The sequence below is a fragment of the Parasteatoda tepidariorum genome, chromosome 9, assembly GCF_982258835.1.
Source record: "Parasteatoda tepidariorum strain Cologne lab strain chromosome 9, Ptep-v5.0, whole genome shotgun sequence".
Classification (NCBI taxonomy): Eukaryota; Metazoa; Arthropoda; class Arachnida; order Araneae; family Theridiidae; genus Parasteatoda; species Parasteatoda tepidariorum.
The window spans coordinates 74,688,843-74,708,617 of NC_141763.1; the positions used below are offsets into that span (position 1 = coordinate 74,688,843).

The 19,775-nt window shown below is 25.1% G+C and overlaps 1 protein-coding gene across 1 annotated transcript in view; it reads right to left on the reverse strand.

Annotated features, from left to right (window-relative positions):
• Positions 1-315: 315 nt before the first annotated feature.
• Slob (Slowpoke binding protein) overlaps positions 316-19,775 on the reverse strand; it is a 29,895-nt gene continuing 10,435 nt past the window's right edge. The window contains exons 6-13 of the mRNA XM_016053734.4: positions 18,359-18,540; positions 16,591-16,697; positions 14,399-14,499; positions 12,396-12,449; positions 12,251-12,313; positions 10,971-11,047; positions 6,967-7,053; positions 316-2,434 (exon numbers count right to left, since the gene is read on the reverse strand). Of these exons, the coding sequence (XP_015909220.1) occupies positions 2,137-2,434; positions 6,967-7,053; positions 10,971-11,047; positions 12,251-12,313; positions 12,396-12,449; positions 14,399-14,499; positions 16,591-16,697; positions 18,359-18,540 (969 nt within the window). The 3' untranslated portion in view covers positions 316-2,136. The remainder of the gene's footprint in view (positions 2,435-6,966; positions 7,054-10,970; positions 11,048-12,250; positions 12,314-12,395; positions 12,450-14,398; positions 14,500-16,590; positions 16,698-18,358; positions 18,541-19,775) is intronic.

A 19,775-nucleotide genomic window follows, 5' to 3' on the forward strand; every position in this document is an offset into this window, starting at 1 on the left:
TTTTTTATGCATTTATATCTAATATCCTTTTAACTTTTTTTTTTTTACAAAGTTAAATTTTTTACTGTATAATACAAATTTATACACAAGTACACGTTTCCTATTAGAAAATTCTGGATAGCAGTAACATATGTTTCGTTTATTAAAAAAAGATTTGGGATAGCTATATTTAACTTTTTTCTTATCATTTCTAATAAAAATTATGACTCACACATGATATTAACAAAGAAGTCCAGCTGGCAAACTTGATAAGAACTGCTCAGATTTTTTTTTTTTTTTTTTTGAACGTGAAGTGAAAATAATTTCTATACAGTATATTTTTTTTACAGCTGAATATTTGAAATTTGTATGAGGGTTTTATATAAATCCAAATTTCATAGAACAAGCAGAAGAAAATAAGTTCTACAGAAGTTATTTTCCCTTCATGTAAAAAATTTTTTCAATGTTTGTTAAAAAGCTTCGGAGATGGCCATCTTATATAACAGAATATTAAGCAAAATACTAACAGCTGATTCAAATTTTTTAAATACATGCAATGTATGAAGCTGGATTTACAAATAAGATCTTAAACAGTATAAGATAAATAAATTTTAAAAGCTTTTTTTATTATTGTGATGAAATTTTAAAAATAATGAATATTGATGTGACAAGGCTTTTTTAAGTTTAATAAGAACATATTTATTGACTTTTTTAGGAAAAACAGAACTTATGGCCTATTAGCCTTACAACATACGCTCATGATTTTTTCCCAAATTAAACATAGGTTCCTTTTCCCCCAAACTCAATTTTTGTAATATACAAGCATTAAATTTCCGAATAATTGAAATCTCATAATTCTATGTAAAAAGACTGAATAATTAATAATTTCCATTAAAAAATTATTCTTTTTTTTTTAGAATGAATAATAAAAAATACTAATGAATTCTCTTGAAATGAATTATAAAAGCAACAAATGTTTCTAAAAATGAGAACATAATACAAATAAAACTAAATGATAAGCATAATTATTTAAAAAATAATGACTAAAAATATAAAAAAGAATGAAATTATGCAACTAAAACTTATTCATAGACACAAACATGCTAAAGCAGGACACCCAAATGCATGGCAAACTATTAAGCAACGAACAGCTTTAAATTATTTATTTTTTTTGTTTTCATTAAAATAGAAATAAAAATTTTGATCAGGAAAGTGTGCCGAAATACGCAACTACATTTAGTAAAAATTCCAGGTTCCCTAAACATTCAATTTCGAATTCTGTAACAATTTATTCAATTAAAGCTTTTCGACCTCAAAAAACGCATTTATTTTCTATAATTATATAAATACATTTGTTTTATGTTACAAGTTAAGTAAGCAGAAAGGTGAACTAAGTTCACATACAATTATTAAAAAATCCTTTAATAAAATTTTTAAAATCTAAACTTGTAATGGAATTTTGTACTGCAAACATTTTCAAACTAAAGAATATTTCAGAAACTGGTCCGTTTTTTATTTCGAGGACTGTACATAGACTTATACTAATGCTACCAATATTACATTAAAATTTGAAAAGAATGGAATAAAAATTGCACTTTTATGTTTTGAATGTCCATTGTTTCCTTAAAACATACCAAACAAATTAAATAAAGATTAGTTATTATTTTTCTAAGAGTCCTTACTATAATCTGCAAAATAACATGATTGATAATAAAAATTTATTCAAATGAAAAATATATATTAATAATTTGAATTTCATAAAAATAAATTCTAGTTAAAACTCTGGGCGAAATTATAACTGCTTAACCTTAATATCAACAAAATTTTCATTTTTTCTCTTCAGAATTTCGATTGGATAATCAGATGCTTTTAAATAATAAGTTTTACTATAAATTTATTAAATTAAATGCTATTTAATATCCTTAAAATTATTTTCCACAAATATAAACAGCATTATATATTTATCTTCCTATAGGGTACTAGATATCCTCGATATGTAAGTGTCACCTAACTTCTAACGGAAAACTGCAACTTGCTGCAAAAGCTCTGGTTATCAGAAAAGCCATCTGCTAATGGTGATTGCCAAGTATTCTGTGACTAATTTCTTGAAAAATAAACCCATAAAAACATCCTGATGCATTTTTTGTGGGTGCAAAACTAAACTTCTGGATCAGGGAACCAGTTGGTACGTTTCAACCTGCAACCTTTTTGTATTTCTTGCAATAACTGGGCACGAGTCCTAGCTTCTTCGTGAGTCTGAGATTGAGATTTCGGTGCACCTAATGGGGTGGTAGGAGGGGTGAAGTAATCCAATGAATCGGATCGTGAACCTGCTGTAGGAAGGGAGCCTTCGATCCTTGAAAGAGGTAAAGTTTGTAAAATGGTTCCTTCTACTGCATCATCAGGTGTTGTCTCGTTAGAAGTATGGGTTCGCTTCTTTTTCCTTTTAGAAGATCTGAAATTTTATTAAAGAATATATACAGATAAAACATTGATGCTATGATTATAGATTGTATTTAAAATACATGAATAAAAAATAACTTTTGCCTTAAAATAAAATGAGAAAAATTTTACTACCATGAATACAGTAGCAAAATTATACATGGAAAAGAGCGCTTAAACTATCTAGGGTATTCCACTGAATTGCAAAAAAATATCTGAAATTATCTATTTTAAAACTTAAACAATCTTTATTAGTAAAATTGGGTTTTTTTATAATTTGTCATCTAAAAGAAAAACTTATTGACAAAAAATATATGAAGAGGTATAAACCATTAAAAGTATTTTGCTGACTCTCGGATGGACAACATTTTGTGGGACAGTACATAACAATTTATATGTACTGTGCACAAAATAAAAGACCAACCACCTCGAATAACTTCTGATCTAATGAACAGATCTTTATGTTCTAGGGGGTGATCTTAAATATGCTAATAAACTAGTACAGACCACATTTTAAGTAATGAAATTAATCACAAAAACATGCTTTTTCTATTAATCATACCTTATTTCCGATGAATTCGGATTTCTGACCCCCAAAATATGAGGGGGTAGATAAAAAAAACTGGTAATATAGTACATAGTTTGGACCCTTTAATGTTAATTTTATTTTTTCCTATCTTTTATTTTTCCTTCTGAAGTTCTTAAGCGAATTCAAAAAATTACAACGTAAAATTAAACTTTTAATAAATATTTAATACTGGTTGAAGACACTTTGTATTGTAAACTATAAAATTTTTTACATCATTTTAAACGCCGTAATTTTAAATGGCAAAATTCAAAATTTAAGCAAAATGGGTCTAATAGTTGAGACATGAAATTTAACAAGAGCGCCTTCTTTAATATTCCATTTCTTAGGAACTATTCCATCACCTTTGCTCAAATTTAGTATTTTGCCAAGAAAAGTGATGATCTTTTAAGTGATGTAAACAATTCAGAATGTTTTCTACCATTATTAAAAAAATAATAATAAATATTTACTAAAAGTTATATTTTTCATTGAATTATCTTTGGATAAATCAATTTGATTAAAAGCTCTCGAGGTATGATGAAATAAATATAAAGTAAAATTAACATTAAGGGATCCAAACTTTGGATCAATCTCCTGACCAAACTATTAGGATCATATCTCCTAGATTGCGGCTACCCCCTATATTTTAGGGGTCAGAAATCAAAAATTGTGAAAAAATGCATCGTTATCCAGAGAAATTACGTTTGTGTATCTGATTTTATAACTTCAAATATAGTCTACATATACAGCTATTTAGCATATCTGAAGTCACACCCTCTCAAAAATTTAAGATTGAGTCCAAGAACGTGGAGATCTGATCATTAGATCAAAAGTTATTTAAGGTGATCCATTTTTCATTTTGCGCACTCTACGGGAGTTTGCTTAAGAACCAAATCTTGGATCAATTTACAATTGGATTATATTTTTAAATAGCTCAATCAGTTTACTGTATGTTTTATGGCAAACTATGTTGTCAAGAAAAAAATATCAGAATGATAATAAGCTGGTAATGAGATAATGTTGTTCACATAATACTAATAACAATAATAATAACATTCATTATACAAGTATATTAATTTAAGACATGTGCCTTTGGATTTCTAAAATTTATTTTTCTTCCAGTTCGTTAGCTAGAATTATAGACAGAATGCTGTGCCATTAAAAAATATATAAGTTATAATTCTTATTTTTTACAAACTAAAATTCACTGTTTTTGAATTGTTCTACAGTGCTATAAATTATACGTCTGTGTAATTTTTAATTAGTTAATTCTAGAAAATAGGAATAAATCTACTTTTAACTATTTTGATAAATACAATGGGTCAGTTTTCAATACTTTGAAACTTTATGAAAGTAATATAGAATTCAATAACAATTTTTTTGTTTGTTTTAGGATATCAAAAATTTAAAACAATAAAATTCAACACAAAATTTAATCAGTATTAAATTTATTTTAAGTGTAAATACCTGCATAATTTGACACATATTTATTTTCTAAAATATTGACTATTTTAAGATCCTTTTTGCTAGGTGTTAATGTTTATTACTCAATGGTAAATTTATTAAAAAGAGTGATAATTCACTTTTATTCTCAGAAATTTCTTTAATTTAACATTATGTGCCATCTTTCTATATTAAATATAAGTAGAAACAAAACACCTTTTAAATGGTGACTTAGATATGGGAACAATTAGACAAGGATGCAAACAATCTTATAACTTACTTTGAAAATATGTTTTGCATATGAAAAATTATATTTTGTATAATAAAATGACATTTGATAATTTTTTTCTTCTTTTTACTCATATATTGATATTTTCAAATTATTCATTAATTTTATAAAAATCATAGTTTAATTTCATTAATAAGAAAATTTTATTTAGAAAAGAATTCTTTGAAGATACAGAGAACAGAACTACTTAGTAATAAATATATGCAAGTTGCTAAGTGAGAATGTAAAATTTGAGAAAAATTATGCAAATAGACTGAACCAAAATGATTCACTATTAAATATCTTTTTAACTTCACAAAAAAATTTTTTTAATGAAATTGAAAAATCAAATATAAGTTACCTAAATTAAGGTAATTTTTCAAAATTATACTTCAATCCACTAATTTAAAATGGCTTTGTAAAATATTTCTAAAAGAAAAAAGAAAACTGAACTCATTTAATTCATAGACTGCACTGAATTTATATTCAGTCAGCTCTATGAGTAATTGACAAAATCATTCCTCTCAAATTATAACATTTTTAAAAACAAAAAAAATCAGAAAGTGAAACATAAGCAGGTTTAAGTAATAATCTTTTGAAAAAACCTTAAACTTATTACAGAAGCGTAGTTCCATTTTCAGCATCTCTTACACTAAAAAATAGTTTATCTTAACATAAGCTTTGGAGGATTAATATAACAATAAAATTAAACATTAGCAATTCTTTGTAGGACAGATTTCAGCTACACAATTTCATCAAGTCTGCTATATAGGAGTGGACAAAATAATGGAAACACTACCATGCTAATACATTTTTTCATATTTCTCAAGGAATACTTAAAGAATCATTTTATAACTTCAGAAATGTTTGGATCATGCAATTTCTAACACTTATAGATGAAGTTTAAAGCTTTTAGTGGTTTGAGGGACAAACAATAAATTACAAGAGGAAAATAGTGTTTTTGAACACCCTATGCCAAAAAATGTAACAATAAATTTCTAACTTGTAGCAATTATTTTGGTTATTATGTGCAATAATTGGTTAAAATTGTGTAAGCCTAGCTAAAATATATATGGGCATTTTTTAAAAAACTAACTTTTTTGTGTTATGTTTTTATTATAATTTTAAAAATATTCAATAAAATTAAACAAAATTTTTACAGTAATTTAAAATAAGTTAAAAAATTATTGCTTTTAAAATTTGAGAAAAATTAGTTGCGTGCAAAATATGAGTAATTAAATCAATTCTTTTATACTGTTCAAACATGGGAAAAATTTGAAATTTTTCCTTTCTTAATTTTGAAGAGAATCGTACTTGGAAACTAATAAATAAAAAAATCTGAAAAGTTCCAATTTCCAATCCAAATTTTCAAAGTAGTTTTTGTACTTTAAAAAAAAAAACTCAAAATGATAAGGGGTTTTTGTACAAATATTATTTTGTAGCATAAGACAAAGCTAATAACAAATGATAACTTATAATCAATTATCATACACCAAAATATGATTGTATAAGGGAAGAAAACAAGCGAAAGAAAAGATAGATCTCTAACAATACCATTGTCATTTTTAATAAATCTTATTTAAAAGTACAAAATTAAATTTGTGGAAAAACCTCTATCATTTTGAGCTTTTTGTTTTTTATAAAAATTTCCATATCTCTAAAAAATTTTTAACTAGGCTTACGAAATTTTGTGCAATATTTACATATAATAACCAAAATAATTGCTACAAGTTACAAATTTATTGGTACAATTTTTGCACAGGGTGTTCAAAAACACTATTTTATATTTGTAATTTATTGTCAGTCCCTCAAACCTTTCAAACTTTAAACTTCATTGATAAGTATGAGAAATTACATGATCCAAACACTTCTGAAATTATAAAATTATTCTTTAAGTATATCTTGAGAAATATGAAAATATGTATTACTGTAGAAGTGTTTCCATTATTTTGTCTACCCTTCTCTATACATATGAGTCAAATATGATCAACTTAAACTGCAGTGAACAAAACTATAAATAATGCAAGATTTTTGATAATACTTAAATTTCCTTTGATTAACCTCAGCACATGTTATAAATGCCATTCCTCATAAATTATTTTGAATTTAGAAGACATAAATTAAAATTTTAATAAATAATAATGGCATTCCTCACAGAAGTTTCACTTGAGGGAACTATAACAATTAAATTTACAAAAATCTATATTGGTATTACTTATATATGATTAGAATTCAGGGAATATAAAGAAAAACTTAAACTGCTTACCGGTTACTAGCTCCAGAACTCCTGCTTTCTCTACCATCAACAGATTCTGTTTCTACAGCATTATTTGATTGGGAGCGCTTATCCTGTCTGAAAAATCAAATGCAGAATTTCAAAAAAACATAATTCAAATAACTATTGCTATTAAAAATTTATCGTCCTAAATTATTTTGCAAAATATTGGTGAAATTAAAAGATGTTTGAGTACAAAATGCATTGAAGTTACATATAAAATTACTCTTTTTAATATACTAACTCAAAAGCTCTTACAACATTAATTTCTACTTTAATATTATATTTATGAACAATATCAGTTTTTTTTCTTCTTTAACCCACAGGCTGATATTCAAACGGACTAAAGATAATGATTCGAATTGAGATAATGTTTCGCCCCAATACACCATTTCCCTATTTAATAACATTGAAAAACAGGTTCAACTATGCAAAGAAGACTGTAGGTTAAAATAAGACTTTCTACCTACAGAACAGTCAGTGGGTTAAAAAAACTATTTATAACTATAAAAATAAAATTCAGATGTTAATAATTAAACGATCTAGTATAGTGACATACTATTACTTATCTAAGAAATTCGATTTCAACGATACTTTATGACAGAAAAAAAATTTACAATAAATGGATTTAATAAAAAAAATTATGTACAAAGTGAATAAAAGTATCTAATTAATAATTGGTATTTTTTTTCAGCATGTGTTGTATTTAATGGTAATTTCTATCTTTCAGATTAACATAAATTTTTAATGCCGCTTGAATGGCTTGAAGGATATGAAGACTTTCAGCTATAAAACCTTAAAGTTTTCAGTACAAACTGGGATGCAAAGGGCTGTATGGTTTTTATTAATTTATTTTGAAAAATAAACAGTATATCAAACAAAGTAACAACAAACCAAGTGCTTAGATAGTTTAATACTTGCGATAGTTTAATACTACATATAATGTTTACATACAATCACATTTCACAATATATTTAGAAACTTAAAGTAATATAATTTAATTTTTGTACAATTTAATAATAACTTTAAATTTTTAAGTACCAAACATAAAACAAAACAATTAAAAACACTAATTTTTATGCGATTGATAAAAATCAAGATAGATACATACTTAATTTTTCGTAAATTTATTAACCATATACTGTGCAACATTTAAAATAACTTTAGTAGTATATTCACTACTATTTTTTAGAAACAGTTTAAAGTATATTAGGTTCCATGCAGCAAACTGATTAATAAAATTCTTTGATGGTAAAACAATTCTGAGTAGAGAGAGAAAAATTTTGAGAAGCTCGGGTTTAAGAACTTTTAGCAACAGCAATAGGGCTCCTAGTTTTTAAAAACTTATCAATAAAGGCACCAACAAGTTTCTTAAAAATAAGTTGGGACAAAATGTCTACAGAATATTTAATTTTTATTAAAAATAAGTATATACATGAAAAACCAAAATAAATGGTAATAAGTTAATAATATATTTTTTTCATAAATGCTATATTTTAAGAAATTTTTCTGTTTCTAATTTAGAACTAAATATTTGAAGAATGTAATTCACACAAAAACATATATTCAGTAAAAGAGAAAAAACAAATCATGCTGAAAATGCATCAGACAAAATTGAACATTTACAAAATTCAAGCAAAATCTAATCAATCAAAGGAATAAACATATGAAACAGTTTTCTTGCTATAATAAAATTTTTAAAAAAAACATTAAAAAAAAAGACCACAAATTGTTAATTATCACAATTCTTTTAAACTAGCTGTTTATATGCTACTATTCAGTAACTATTTCTTTGATAAGAAAAATGCATAAATTTAAAGTAAAAAAGAAATCATGCCTAAAATATAAAGATTTTCTTAATTTACAAAAAATACAAGTATAACTTCATTAATAAAGATATTAAGTCCTTCCAAATAATTAGAATGCGATGGTTCTCTCTAACTAAAAAATATCACAAAAAAGAAAGAAAGAAAGAAACGATCCATTATAAATATATTTTAAACTGACAATTTTAAACAACTATCAGAAAAACTGCTTCAAACAGAAACAACTTGCAGTTTTGTAATAAAAAAGGATTTTAACATGTAAAAGTGTATACATAGGATCTAAGTATCAGTAGTAAAAGAAATAGTTAATAAAGTCAAAATACATCATTTATGTATAGTATTTAGTTAGTTTTGAAAAGTCATAATTACTATGAAATAATAAATTATTGTTATATATAAACAAATAAAATAAATTTTTAAATTATTTTTAGGTATTAGCTTTTCTTGAAAATTTTTAAATATTTGTGTTTTTTTATAGAAATTTTAAAATAAACTGATTAGAAAAAATTATTTTGTAGTGGAATAAATATCTACTTCTACACTCACGATAAAAAAAAGGTCTTAACTTAATTTGTGTTTTGTTTAATTCAAAAAATTTAATACATTGATTAAGAAAAACTAAATTCAATATCCCCAGAAACTTTTTATAAAAAAAAAGAAGAAAAACATCAATTAATGGAGAACAACATTTTAGAGTAAAATTTTAAAAATCTTAGATGAAACTTCTATCAAGACAAGCATTATAAAATAAAAATTAAAGAACATTCTCAATTCTGCCTTCATACTTAGTTGTTCAAAGGAAGAAAAAAAAAGATTTAAATACCTAAATCAAAATGCTCACAAAATATTTATATAATCATACTTATCGATGGAAAAACTTCTCAAGCTTTAAAAATTAAGATGAAATAAGTAGACATGTTTATTAGAGATTATTTACTTTTAGAATTAGTGAAGAAGAATTTATAGACTGTTGGTGTTAAAGAGAAAAACTCTTAACTTAGAAGATAAAATTTATCTTAATAATGATGTGAACAGAAAACCAACCATGAAGAAGAAAAATCTAGCATAGATTTATTGAATTCCACAATTTTCTCAAATTTTCATATCAGTGCTAGTGTGAAATCTGAACAACATATCTCTTTTTTTGCCTTGAATATTATAAGAAGATCTATAATTATTACATATTAATTTTTATGTCGGACAATTCTTATGGCTTTAAAATCTAAACTAATGGTAAGTCAAACTTTTAATAGTTCAGAGTTCTTCACAAGTTCTAAGAGATTAGAGTTATCGCAAAGTGATTGTATAAAGTTTCTAGCTAAATATACTTTTATTATGAAAAACACAGTTTAAATCTATCTCAGAACTAAGGGACAACAAGTTTGTCCCTTAATTCTGGGATAATTTTAAGGGACAAGCAAAACATAAGTTAAGGGACAAACAAAACATAGTTTTAAGGGACAAACAAAAAGTTTAAGGGGAAGATGTTCTTAATTCAAATTTAATTTCACTGAACATTATACTTTTTGTGAGAAACATAAGAAATAATAATAAACTAATATCAAATTAAACAAAACACTATTCAATGCACATTTTTGTATGTAAGAATGTAACTTTGAGAAAGAAATCATAAAAATCAAAAAACAGTCATAAAGGTTAACTAAGCTAAAAGTTAATTGAAAAAACTTCTAAAATAATTAAAAAAAATTCTTACAAAAATACTTTAAAAAATTCTTATTCATTAAATTGAAAATGCATTAGTCAACTTAAAATTATTATTTTTTGTTTATTATGATTTTAGTTTCATGTAATAAAATAAGCAACTATTCATTTTATCCTAAGGTATTTACTACAGCATAAGGAATAAAAACAATAAATCATCAAAACTAATGATAATCTCCTTTGCAGGAATAGTAAGAAATAAAATCAAGACTGAAATCATTCAGAGTTAAAAACAGCCTAAATAGTTAAAAACAGCCTAAATAGAACTATCTCCAAAGCACTAAGAGCCGATTGCATCAGTTGTCTACTTACCTAAGCCAATTATGCTGCAGAAATAATACATAGAAAGATACTTAAGCACAAACTGATAGCTTCAATTTCTTAATTGCATGATTAAATCCTTTTTTATAAATATAAAATACATTAAAGAACTGGCTTAAGACTAACCTCCTTGACCTCTGATGCCTTTTCACTTCTTTCAAGAGGGACTTTGCGGCAGGGCTTATTTTTGCCTTGATAGAAGCCTTAAAAATAAAATTAAAAATTACAATTGTTGATAAAAATAAAAGGATAAATATTAAATTGGTAAAAAAGTTTCTTCTATCACCTTCTATTGTAGCTCACAAGAGGATTTTCAAATATCTTTCCACACAAACTTATGTGAATCATAAAAAAGTAAATTCAACTTCTTTACAGGGTGTATAGCGTTTTTAACAAGTGCTTATTTTTGATTTTCGTTTTATAAAAGCCCTTAAAGGTGCTTTTTTCATTGTGTGTATTAAAAAGTTCTTAATTTTCCCTTTTCCAAAATGAGATTTTTTTTTCTTTACCATAAGAAAAGTGTTGATTTTCGCTACAAATTATGCAGAAAGGCGCTGTTCACATTGTTCTATTCAGAGTTTTCACAATTAATTCAACCCCAATCTATTTCGGCGTATTGCCAGTCCGTAGCGTAGGAAAATGCATTCGATTTATATGATTCAAAAATTTTGACAATTGTCAAAAACAATCCGACATTTTTTTCAAAAATTTTTTTTGACATGCCGGTTAAAACCAGATAAAACCGTCAATTGTCAAAAACTTTCCAATCCTACCTAATTGTGTTTTCTTTAAGTGCTTAAAAATATTATTTGAGTTCTTGAAAAGTGCTTATTTTTTGTTGAATAATTTGGCTAAGCACCCTGCTGTAAGATATCTAAGTGCTTTTATTTTAGTTTATTAATTTTACAAACTACAGTTACTCATATAATTACAGAAGGTAGCATACTTTATAATTCTGTGTTCGTTATTAAAAGTTAAACATCACAGGCATAAATAATTTTACTTCACTGTTGCTAAAGCAATACTTGAATAAAATGTTCCAATTATTTAAAAAATCATTTGAAAGAATGCAAGCATTTTATTTTCTAAATATTGTCTAAAAATAAGAGACGGAACTCAAAACATTTAACAAAAAAGTAAAATTCAACAAAAAACTAAAAATTTAACAAAAAAATTAAACAAAATAATTAATTTAACAAAAAAATATTGATCTACTACAGTTGCTGAATGCAAAATTACATTTCAAAACTAAAAAATCATTTCTTAAAAGCATTTTCTATCAAATAATTACAAATTCATTACCAAGCATTTGAATTGTATTAAAAAAACTACACTTTTAAAATGTTATTAAATGGTTACTAAAATTTTTAGTTAAGAAACATTTGAGACTTTACAGCTGTACTTACCGCAGGCATCAAGGATCGCAATTCTCGCAAATCAATATGACGAAAGAAATCTAAACTTGCAACCTATAACAACATTTTTTGAGTTAATTGTTTAACAAGAAATTAGGATTAAAAATGTAAAATAAAATCTGATAGATATATTTACTTGTTGCAAAGAAGGAAACCGATAACGACCCTGCTCAAAAATGTATTTCAGTACCTAAAATAATATAGGGTTTTATAAGTACTCTAAAATTACTGTTACTTCAAAAGATCTTACAACAATTAAAGGAATAATTATTGCCATAAAAATTAAGTTCATTTGAATGGGCACTAGTCAAAATAATTAATGATTATCATTTTCTACTTATCTATATCATTAGAGCTAAGAGTAAATTTTTAAATAACTTTAAAAATGCTGCGTAAAATAAATCAAAAGCTTTTTCATGTGTATTAAAAAGTAGATTGAAAATTTTGTGATAATAACAGAAGATAAAAGTCAATGCCAAAATTCACAAATAGTATATTACAGAAGTTAGCATAGCATAAAAAAAGATATTAGCTATTCATAAACTTTAAAATTAAATTGTTATATTCCAATTTTAATTTGATTGAATAATTAAATCATTTTAAGATTCTTAAATTTGTCTTTTCACCTTCAACTTTCATTTAGCTTTTCTTTCGCTCAACTATTAGAACCATTGATGTATTTCATATTTTTTGACTCACTTTCTTAATGGCTGGTTCAGTTTTTTAAAATTATTCACTTCATACTGCTCATTTGTAATAAATATCATCACATTTTTCAGTACTTTATAATTTCAGTTTTTTCATTTTTTTTCAGTACTTAAGATATTTCTGCAATGTGGCACTAAAAGTTGTGGGCTATTTTAACTATAGTATTATTTGTCAATTCTAATGTTAGATTTTATTTTTTAATATAAAAAAGTTAAATAAATTTAACCTCCTAAAATATTGTGCCATAATCCAGTACCAATATTATAAATTTTTTTTGCGTCATTTTGTACTGCAAAAAATATATATATATATAGTTCAGAAAAAAATCCTATCTTGAATTGTTTCCATCTGTTGGATAAGATATGAAGAGAAAAAAACAATCTGTTTCTTTATATCCCAACTATCTGTAGCTATGCTATCCGTAGCTTTTAGTAGCTTACTGACAAGAAACATTACAATTATAATTAGAAATGGGAAATTGTTTGATGATTCACTTGATGATCACATTGCGAAAATTTCCCTTTTATATTACTGATAATCAGTCAACCACTTATATTTAAAATATATAATAATTATAATTAGAATTGGGGAAATTGGAATTAGTAAAGAGATTTTGTTTGATGAATCACTTAATGATCACATTGCAAAAATGTCCTTTTTTTATTGTAGCTGGTCAACCACTCCTTTTTAAAATATATAATAATTATAATTAAAAAAGGGAAATTGTTTGATGATTCTCTTGGTTATCACAATGCAAAAAGTTTCTTTTTTTTTAATTAGCAATTGGTCAACCACTTATTTTTAAAATATATTATAATTATAATAAGAAAAGGAAAATTAAAATTATAATTAGAAAAGGGAAATTGTTTGATGATTCACTTGATGATCACATTGCGAAAATTTCCCTTTTTAATTAGTACATTGTCGGTTAACCATTCATTTCTAAAATATATTCTATAACACATAGAATCCTGCATTTGATTTAACATAGTAAAGAAAAATTCTACCATAGTACATATATAATTGTTCATGGTACATATACCATGGTACATTAAATTACACAAAAGCTAGAAATTATCCAGAATTAGGTAAATTTCACATGTGCTCACAAATTATTAAATAATCAAAAGAAAAACTTAAGAAACGTGAAAATTCTTCAATATATTAAAAGTCATTATATAAAGTTCCAAGAAAAGAAAGCTTTGAATACTTTTTAAGTAAAATTAATTCAATAATTTTATACAGTAATTCAAAGTATTTTAATTCAACAAAAGTCAAAAATTTCATAAGAAATACAAACCTTAAAAAATTAATCATTAAAAAAATATATTTTTAAAAGGCTAAAAACTTTCAAAGAAAAAACTAAAATGACATATAAATTGCTGTAAATAACAACACTGTTTGCGGATAAAATTCAAAAATCAGACTCACATCTACAACTAAAGGTTTGTCCTCTAAATCCATATAATTCTTTTCAGAAGGATGAGATGAAGTAAGTTCATAACCAGTAGCCATTTCAAACAGAAGATGACCTAAACAAAAGAAAAATAATAAATGGTGAAAATAAGGACTGTTATAATAATATTTACATAAACAATCAACAGCATTTTTAAAAGAATTTTTAATTATTATATCTATTTGAAGTTTAAAACACTCATATCACCTGTTAAAAAATTATCTGAATTAAAACACAAAATATTTCAGAAAGTGGAAGATAGTTGATATAAAACAAAAAAGTATTTTAACATTATAAACTGTTTGCCAGTGTTATAAAACTTCAAATTTCTATATATTTAAACATTATTGTTAAAACTCAAGAAACTTATACATTTGAATGAAAAAAACAACACATAGTTAAAAATTTGTAATACCAATTAAAATGAGCATATTAAGCATTTTAAAAATACTAATTGATTAATATATTCAAATAACTAATAAAATGTTATTAACATAAGTTATTAACATAAAAAAATAATAATAAATCTTTAAGTACAAAAAAAAGTTAAAAATTTATTATTATGAAGAAAATAGCAATTTTTTTTAAATTTTTATTATTTATTTGATGTTTTATTTTGGTGGCTAGAAGTATAAGTGACCCAGTGTTTTCACTACAGCGCGAGAACGCGAGAATCTCGCATATTTTTTTAAATTCTCGCATTAAAAAATGATTACCGCGAGAAATTCGCGCAATCTATAAAAAAATTTCAAAATTAGCGAATTTCTCGCATTTTGAAAAAAATTTCTCTTTTGCGCCATTTAGAATAAAATCCGTTTCACTTTTCTTCCTGAATCTTTTATTATTTTCAACATCTGCCCCATTATCCCTGTTTATTATTTTCAACATCTGCCCATTCCCTATTTACCAGTATTGTTCAGAACCTTTAAGAACAACAGAACACCATCCTTCAGAACCATGGAACCTCTTTCAGAACGCATTTCTCTGCAACCACGTGTTTACCGTAGGTAAGGTTTCTTCATGTAAGACGTTAAAAGTTTTTGCTCGTTAATGTAAGATGGACAAATACCTTGTAAAGCCAATATCTTCTACTCCGAAACGGACAAATGAAAATGAAACAAATGTGGGTAGAAGCGATCAAAACGAAACAAATACGCATTTGAGCAACCTAATGAGAATAGCTGATGAAAAAGTAGATGTAGAACATTTTCCATAGGATGATGCAGCAAAAATATTCAATGCTTTAAAAATTAGAAGATGTTAAAAATGCATCATAATTAAAGAAATTTTATTTTTTTTCAAGTCTCTTTACGTTTTTTTTTTTTTTTAAATTTTTGAAATCTCACTTAACTTTTTGAAATCTCACCCTGTTTTTGAGAAAGGGTGAGAAATTCTCACCCATTTTTTTTCTGAGATGAAAACACTGTGACCTGAATTCTCAACTGTAAGATTAACCAAGAAAAAATATATTTAGGAAAATAAGTTTTTTAGACATCCCATTTTTAGATTATTTATTTAAAAGATTGAAAAATAAAAAGTATTTTTGGTTAAACTAGAAAATTAAAATAAATGGGCAAAAATCTAGAATTCTTTTGAATAATCTAGCAACTCCACTATCTTTCTTCCTAACTTAGTTTAAAAATGAAAGATTTATAGGATTTAATTGAATAATAGTAATATTAAAAAAAACACTAAACACGCATAAAAATTAGTAGTGTAAAAAATATTGAAAATTTTCTATTCCAAATATTCTAAGGATATATAAATTGTATGCAAGGAAGCATTAAGTTTCTGGAACGGCTGAGTTGACTAGTAAGTAAACAGGTTATGTAAATAGTTAAGGACTTATTATTAGTATAAAGCTTGGTTGCATTAGACATTTTTACAATTCTCTACAAAGCAACTCTAAGTCAGAATAAAAATAGAGTAATGAGAATGATTATGCCACTACAAAGATAAACGCAGCAAAATAAATGTAAAATGCTTATTCGTGTTTATGAACCTTAGTAATGATCACAAGAATAGCATATAGAGTTCAATGGTTTCTGAGGAAAATACTTGTTTTCATCATATGTATTCTGAATCCAAGCAAGACTTCAATTGAAAAAACAAAATATATAAAAGTTGTAATAGACACATACCAAATAATATTTAAATAGACACATACCAAAACATAACACTTCTACAGCTTCTTTATTTTCATAAAGTCTTTTGGGGATAAATAAATGAGTGCGAGAAGTATAGCCAAAGAGAGTATTCTCTAGTCCAGATATTCTAAAATATAATGTGAAATTTAATATGATTTATGAAATGAAAAAAACACAAAAATACATTTTTAAATCTGTTGATGATATGAAAATACATAGGACAAAAAATGAACAATGAATTAATATATATCATTTGAATTAAGCTTTTTAAAAATAAATAAATATGTTTGTTAACATATATAATCTAACTAAGTGAAATATATTTAAATAAAAACCTTTTTACTGTGTAATTGCATTAAATCATATATCGAATAAAATTACATTAAAAATACACAGCTATTAGCTTATGCATAATTTACTTAATACACAATTTTTATGTGTTCTAAATATATCTAGCTTTATAAACTAACATTAAAAAAAGAGTATAATGAATCTAAGATGAATCTCCCTACTTGTTACTAATATCTATAAAAGTAAAATTTATAAGCTAAATATGTAAATTATAAATGAAACTCTTTTTTTTATTTTAAATAATTAACTAATAATGAGCATGAAAATAATTACAACTCTAGAAATGGCAGTATTTATACAAATTTAGAAATTTATTAAACAGTCAATACACTTTCTAGAGTACTATGTAATTCATTACATATCCTTTTACTACAATTTTAGTATAAAATTAAACTACAAAAAGATAATAAAATTTTAAAACTGTAATATAATATAATAATATAATTATAAAATTGTATTTAGAATGATAGAGCTAAACTAATTATAACTATTTCGTGCTGATATTCAACATTGCACTGCTGCTTAATGCTGTGGTTTTCAATGCAAATTTTCACATAAAACAGCTTAAGTACTAAACAGATACAAAAATATTTTAATTAAAAATACACTTTTTAATCATTATTATGAAAGTTAACAAAAAAAAAAACATTCTGTTGAAACTAAATAATAGTTTTAAATGCGAAAAACCACTGAAACAAAATTACATTTTACCACTGCTTAAAAAATTAAACTAAATGGTAGGTAGGTAGGTACTTTATTTACGTCACACTAAAGCTGCTGTTGTTGTTGTTGTTCATTTACGTCGCACTAGAGCTGCACAATGGGCTATTGGCGACGGTCTGGGAAACATCCCTGAGGATGATCCGAAGACCTGCCATTGCAATTTTGATCCTCTAAACAGGAGATTGTGTCCTGACTTTAGTAGTCCGACGACCAGTGCGCAAAGTTAAGCATGTTACGGTAGAACAGTTTAACGAAGACTGACACCGTGCACTCTCGGACCCTACACAGGCTAATCAAAGTGGTCACCCACCCGCTTACTGACTGCAGCCAGTGATGCTTTATTTTGGTGTTCTACTGGGAACCGTATTAGTCCACTGAGGGTTTAAATGAAATGGATAAAACTTGACAAGATTGTAAACTAAATTTAAAAGAAAAAAAATAAAACAATAATTAATTAAAAAAATATTTCTAAATAACTGACATCTTCATCTCAAATTCTTATTCTTATTCTGATTAACAATGTATACTATGATAACTGCAGTGACTATAAAAAAAGTTGACACATTAAAATGTTTTTAGATTTAACAGAAGAAAGAAAAAGGTAATAAAATGAAAACATACTTAGACTTCAGATAAACATCTTAGTCGAATAAAACAATGTCTTCAGATATAGATTAATATTATAAAGTACCCAACTGTAAAATAGGTACTCACCTAGCGACTCCATTTTGAATTATGATATTTCCGGAATGTAAATGCAAAAAAGGTGGGAATCTTTGATCTTTGAGGAACAATAAACCCTCAAGCACCTGGCAACCAAGTCTCTGAATTTGAGCAGAACTGAGACCACAACCTTGAAAATGATATTTATCTTTAAAGTCATCCTGACAATGACTCTAGAATAAGAAGAATTTAATTTAGAAAAGAATAATATCACATTGAAAATGACACTTTATTACTAATTCAAATACAATCAATTGTTTTAAAACTAATTTTTAAGTACACAGAATTTTAAATATTACAAAAAATTTGAATCTTATTCCTATTATGCATTATCTTGAGAAAATTTGAAGAAAACCATTAAATTATTTTATTATTTATAATTTTTTCTAATCACAGCAGTTATTTTTTATTTTATTTATTTACAGTTTTTTTTTTTTTTTTTTTTTTTTTTTTGCCTTTAAGGGGAAAAAATTGCACATTAGAATCACAGAAGAGTATGCACTTTAAAATTGCTCATACTTAATACAAACAATACTTATTCACAGCATTTGATACTTACTAATTGATTTAATAACAATTTCAATACAACAAAAGTGGCTTTAGAAAAGCATTTTTAATAAGCTTATGAATCAAAAATGATTTGTAAATAATTACACAGTTCGAGAACAAAATAGCAAAATAAAAAACATTTAACAGCTGTAAAAACCTATATTTTTTATGAAAAAGATTCTAGAAATTAAATATAATTTCATAACATTTTTTAATCCACAGTAGAATGCCTTTTTTAAATAGTCTAGCTTCACTAATTAACTCTAGTTAAGTAAATATTTAACAATAACAACCCAACTTTTTCTACAATATCAGAGTGTTACTTTAACATATTCAAAAATTATACAGGTTATATGCACATTATCACTTATATATATATATTTTAATAAAAGTTTAAGAGAATTACCATAAAGCTACTCTCATCTGTTTGAAATAAATTAATGAAATATAAAAATAAACATATTATTATTCATTGTCTTTTAGTCAACTTATTAGCAACAGAAGAACACAAAACCATAATTATTTTGTTCTAATCAAAAGAAATCAACCACACTTTTATATTCATACAAGTCATTTCTATGCTATTAACTTCATTTCTTTCTTTATTTTATTTTTTTTTTCATTTCTGATGACAAAGAATATCACAAATCAAACTATGTAACAAAAAATAAAAATACACTTATTAGATTTTAAGGTTCTGTATCTTGAAATAAACCAAAATGAAAATAGCCCACAATTAAATAAGATCTTTAATTTAAAAATAACGAAACATTTCAGTGCATATTTTTACAACAATAAAATACAAATTAATTTGTAATACCCTTACTATAACAAGTCTGCTAAATAAGTTCAATTTATG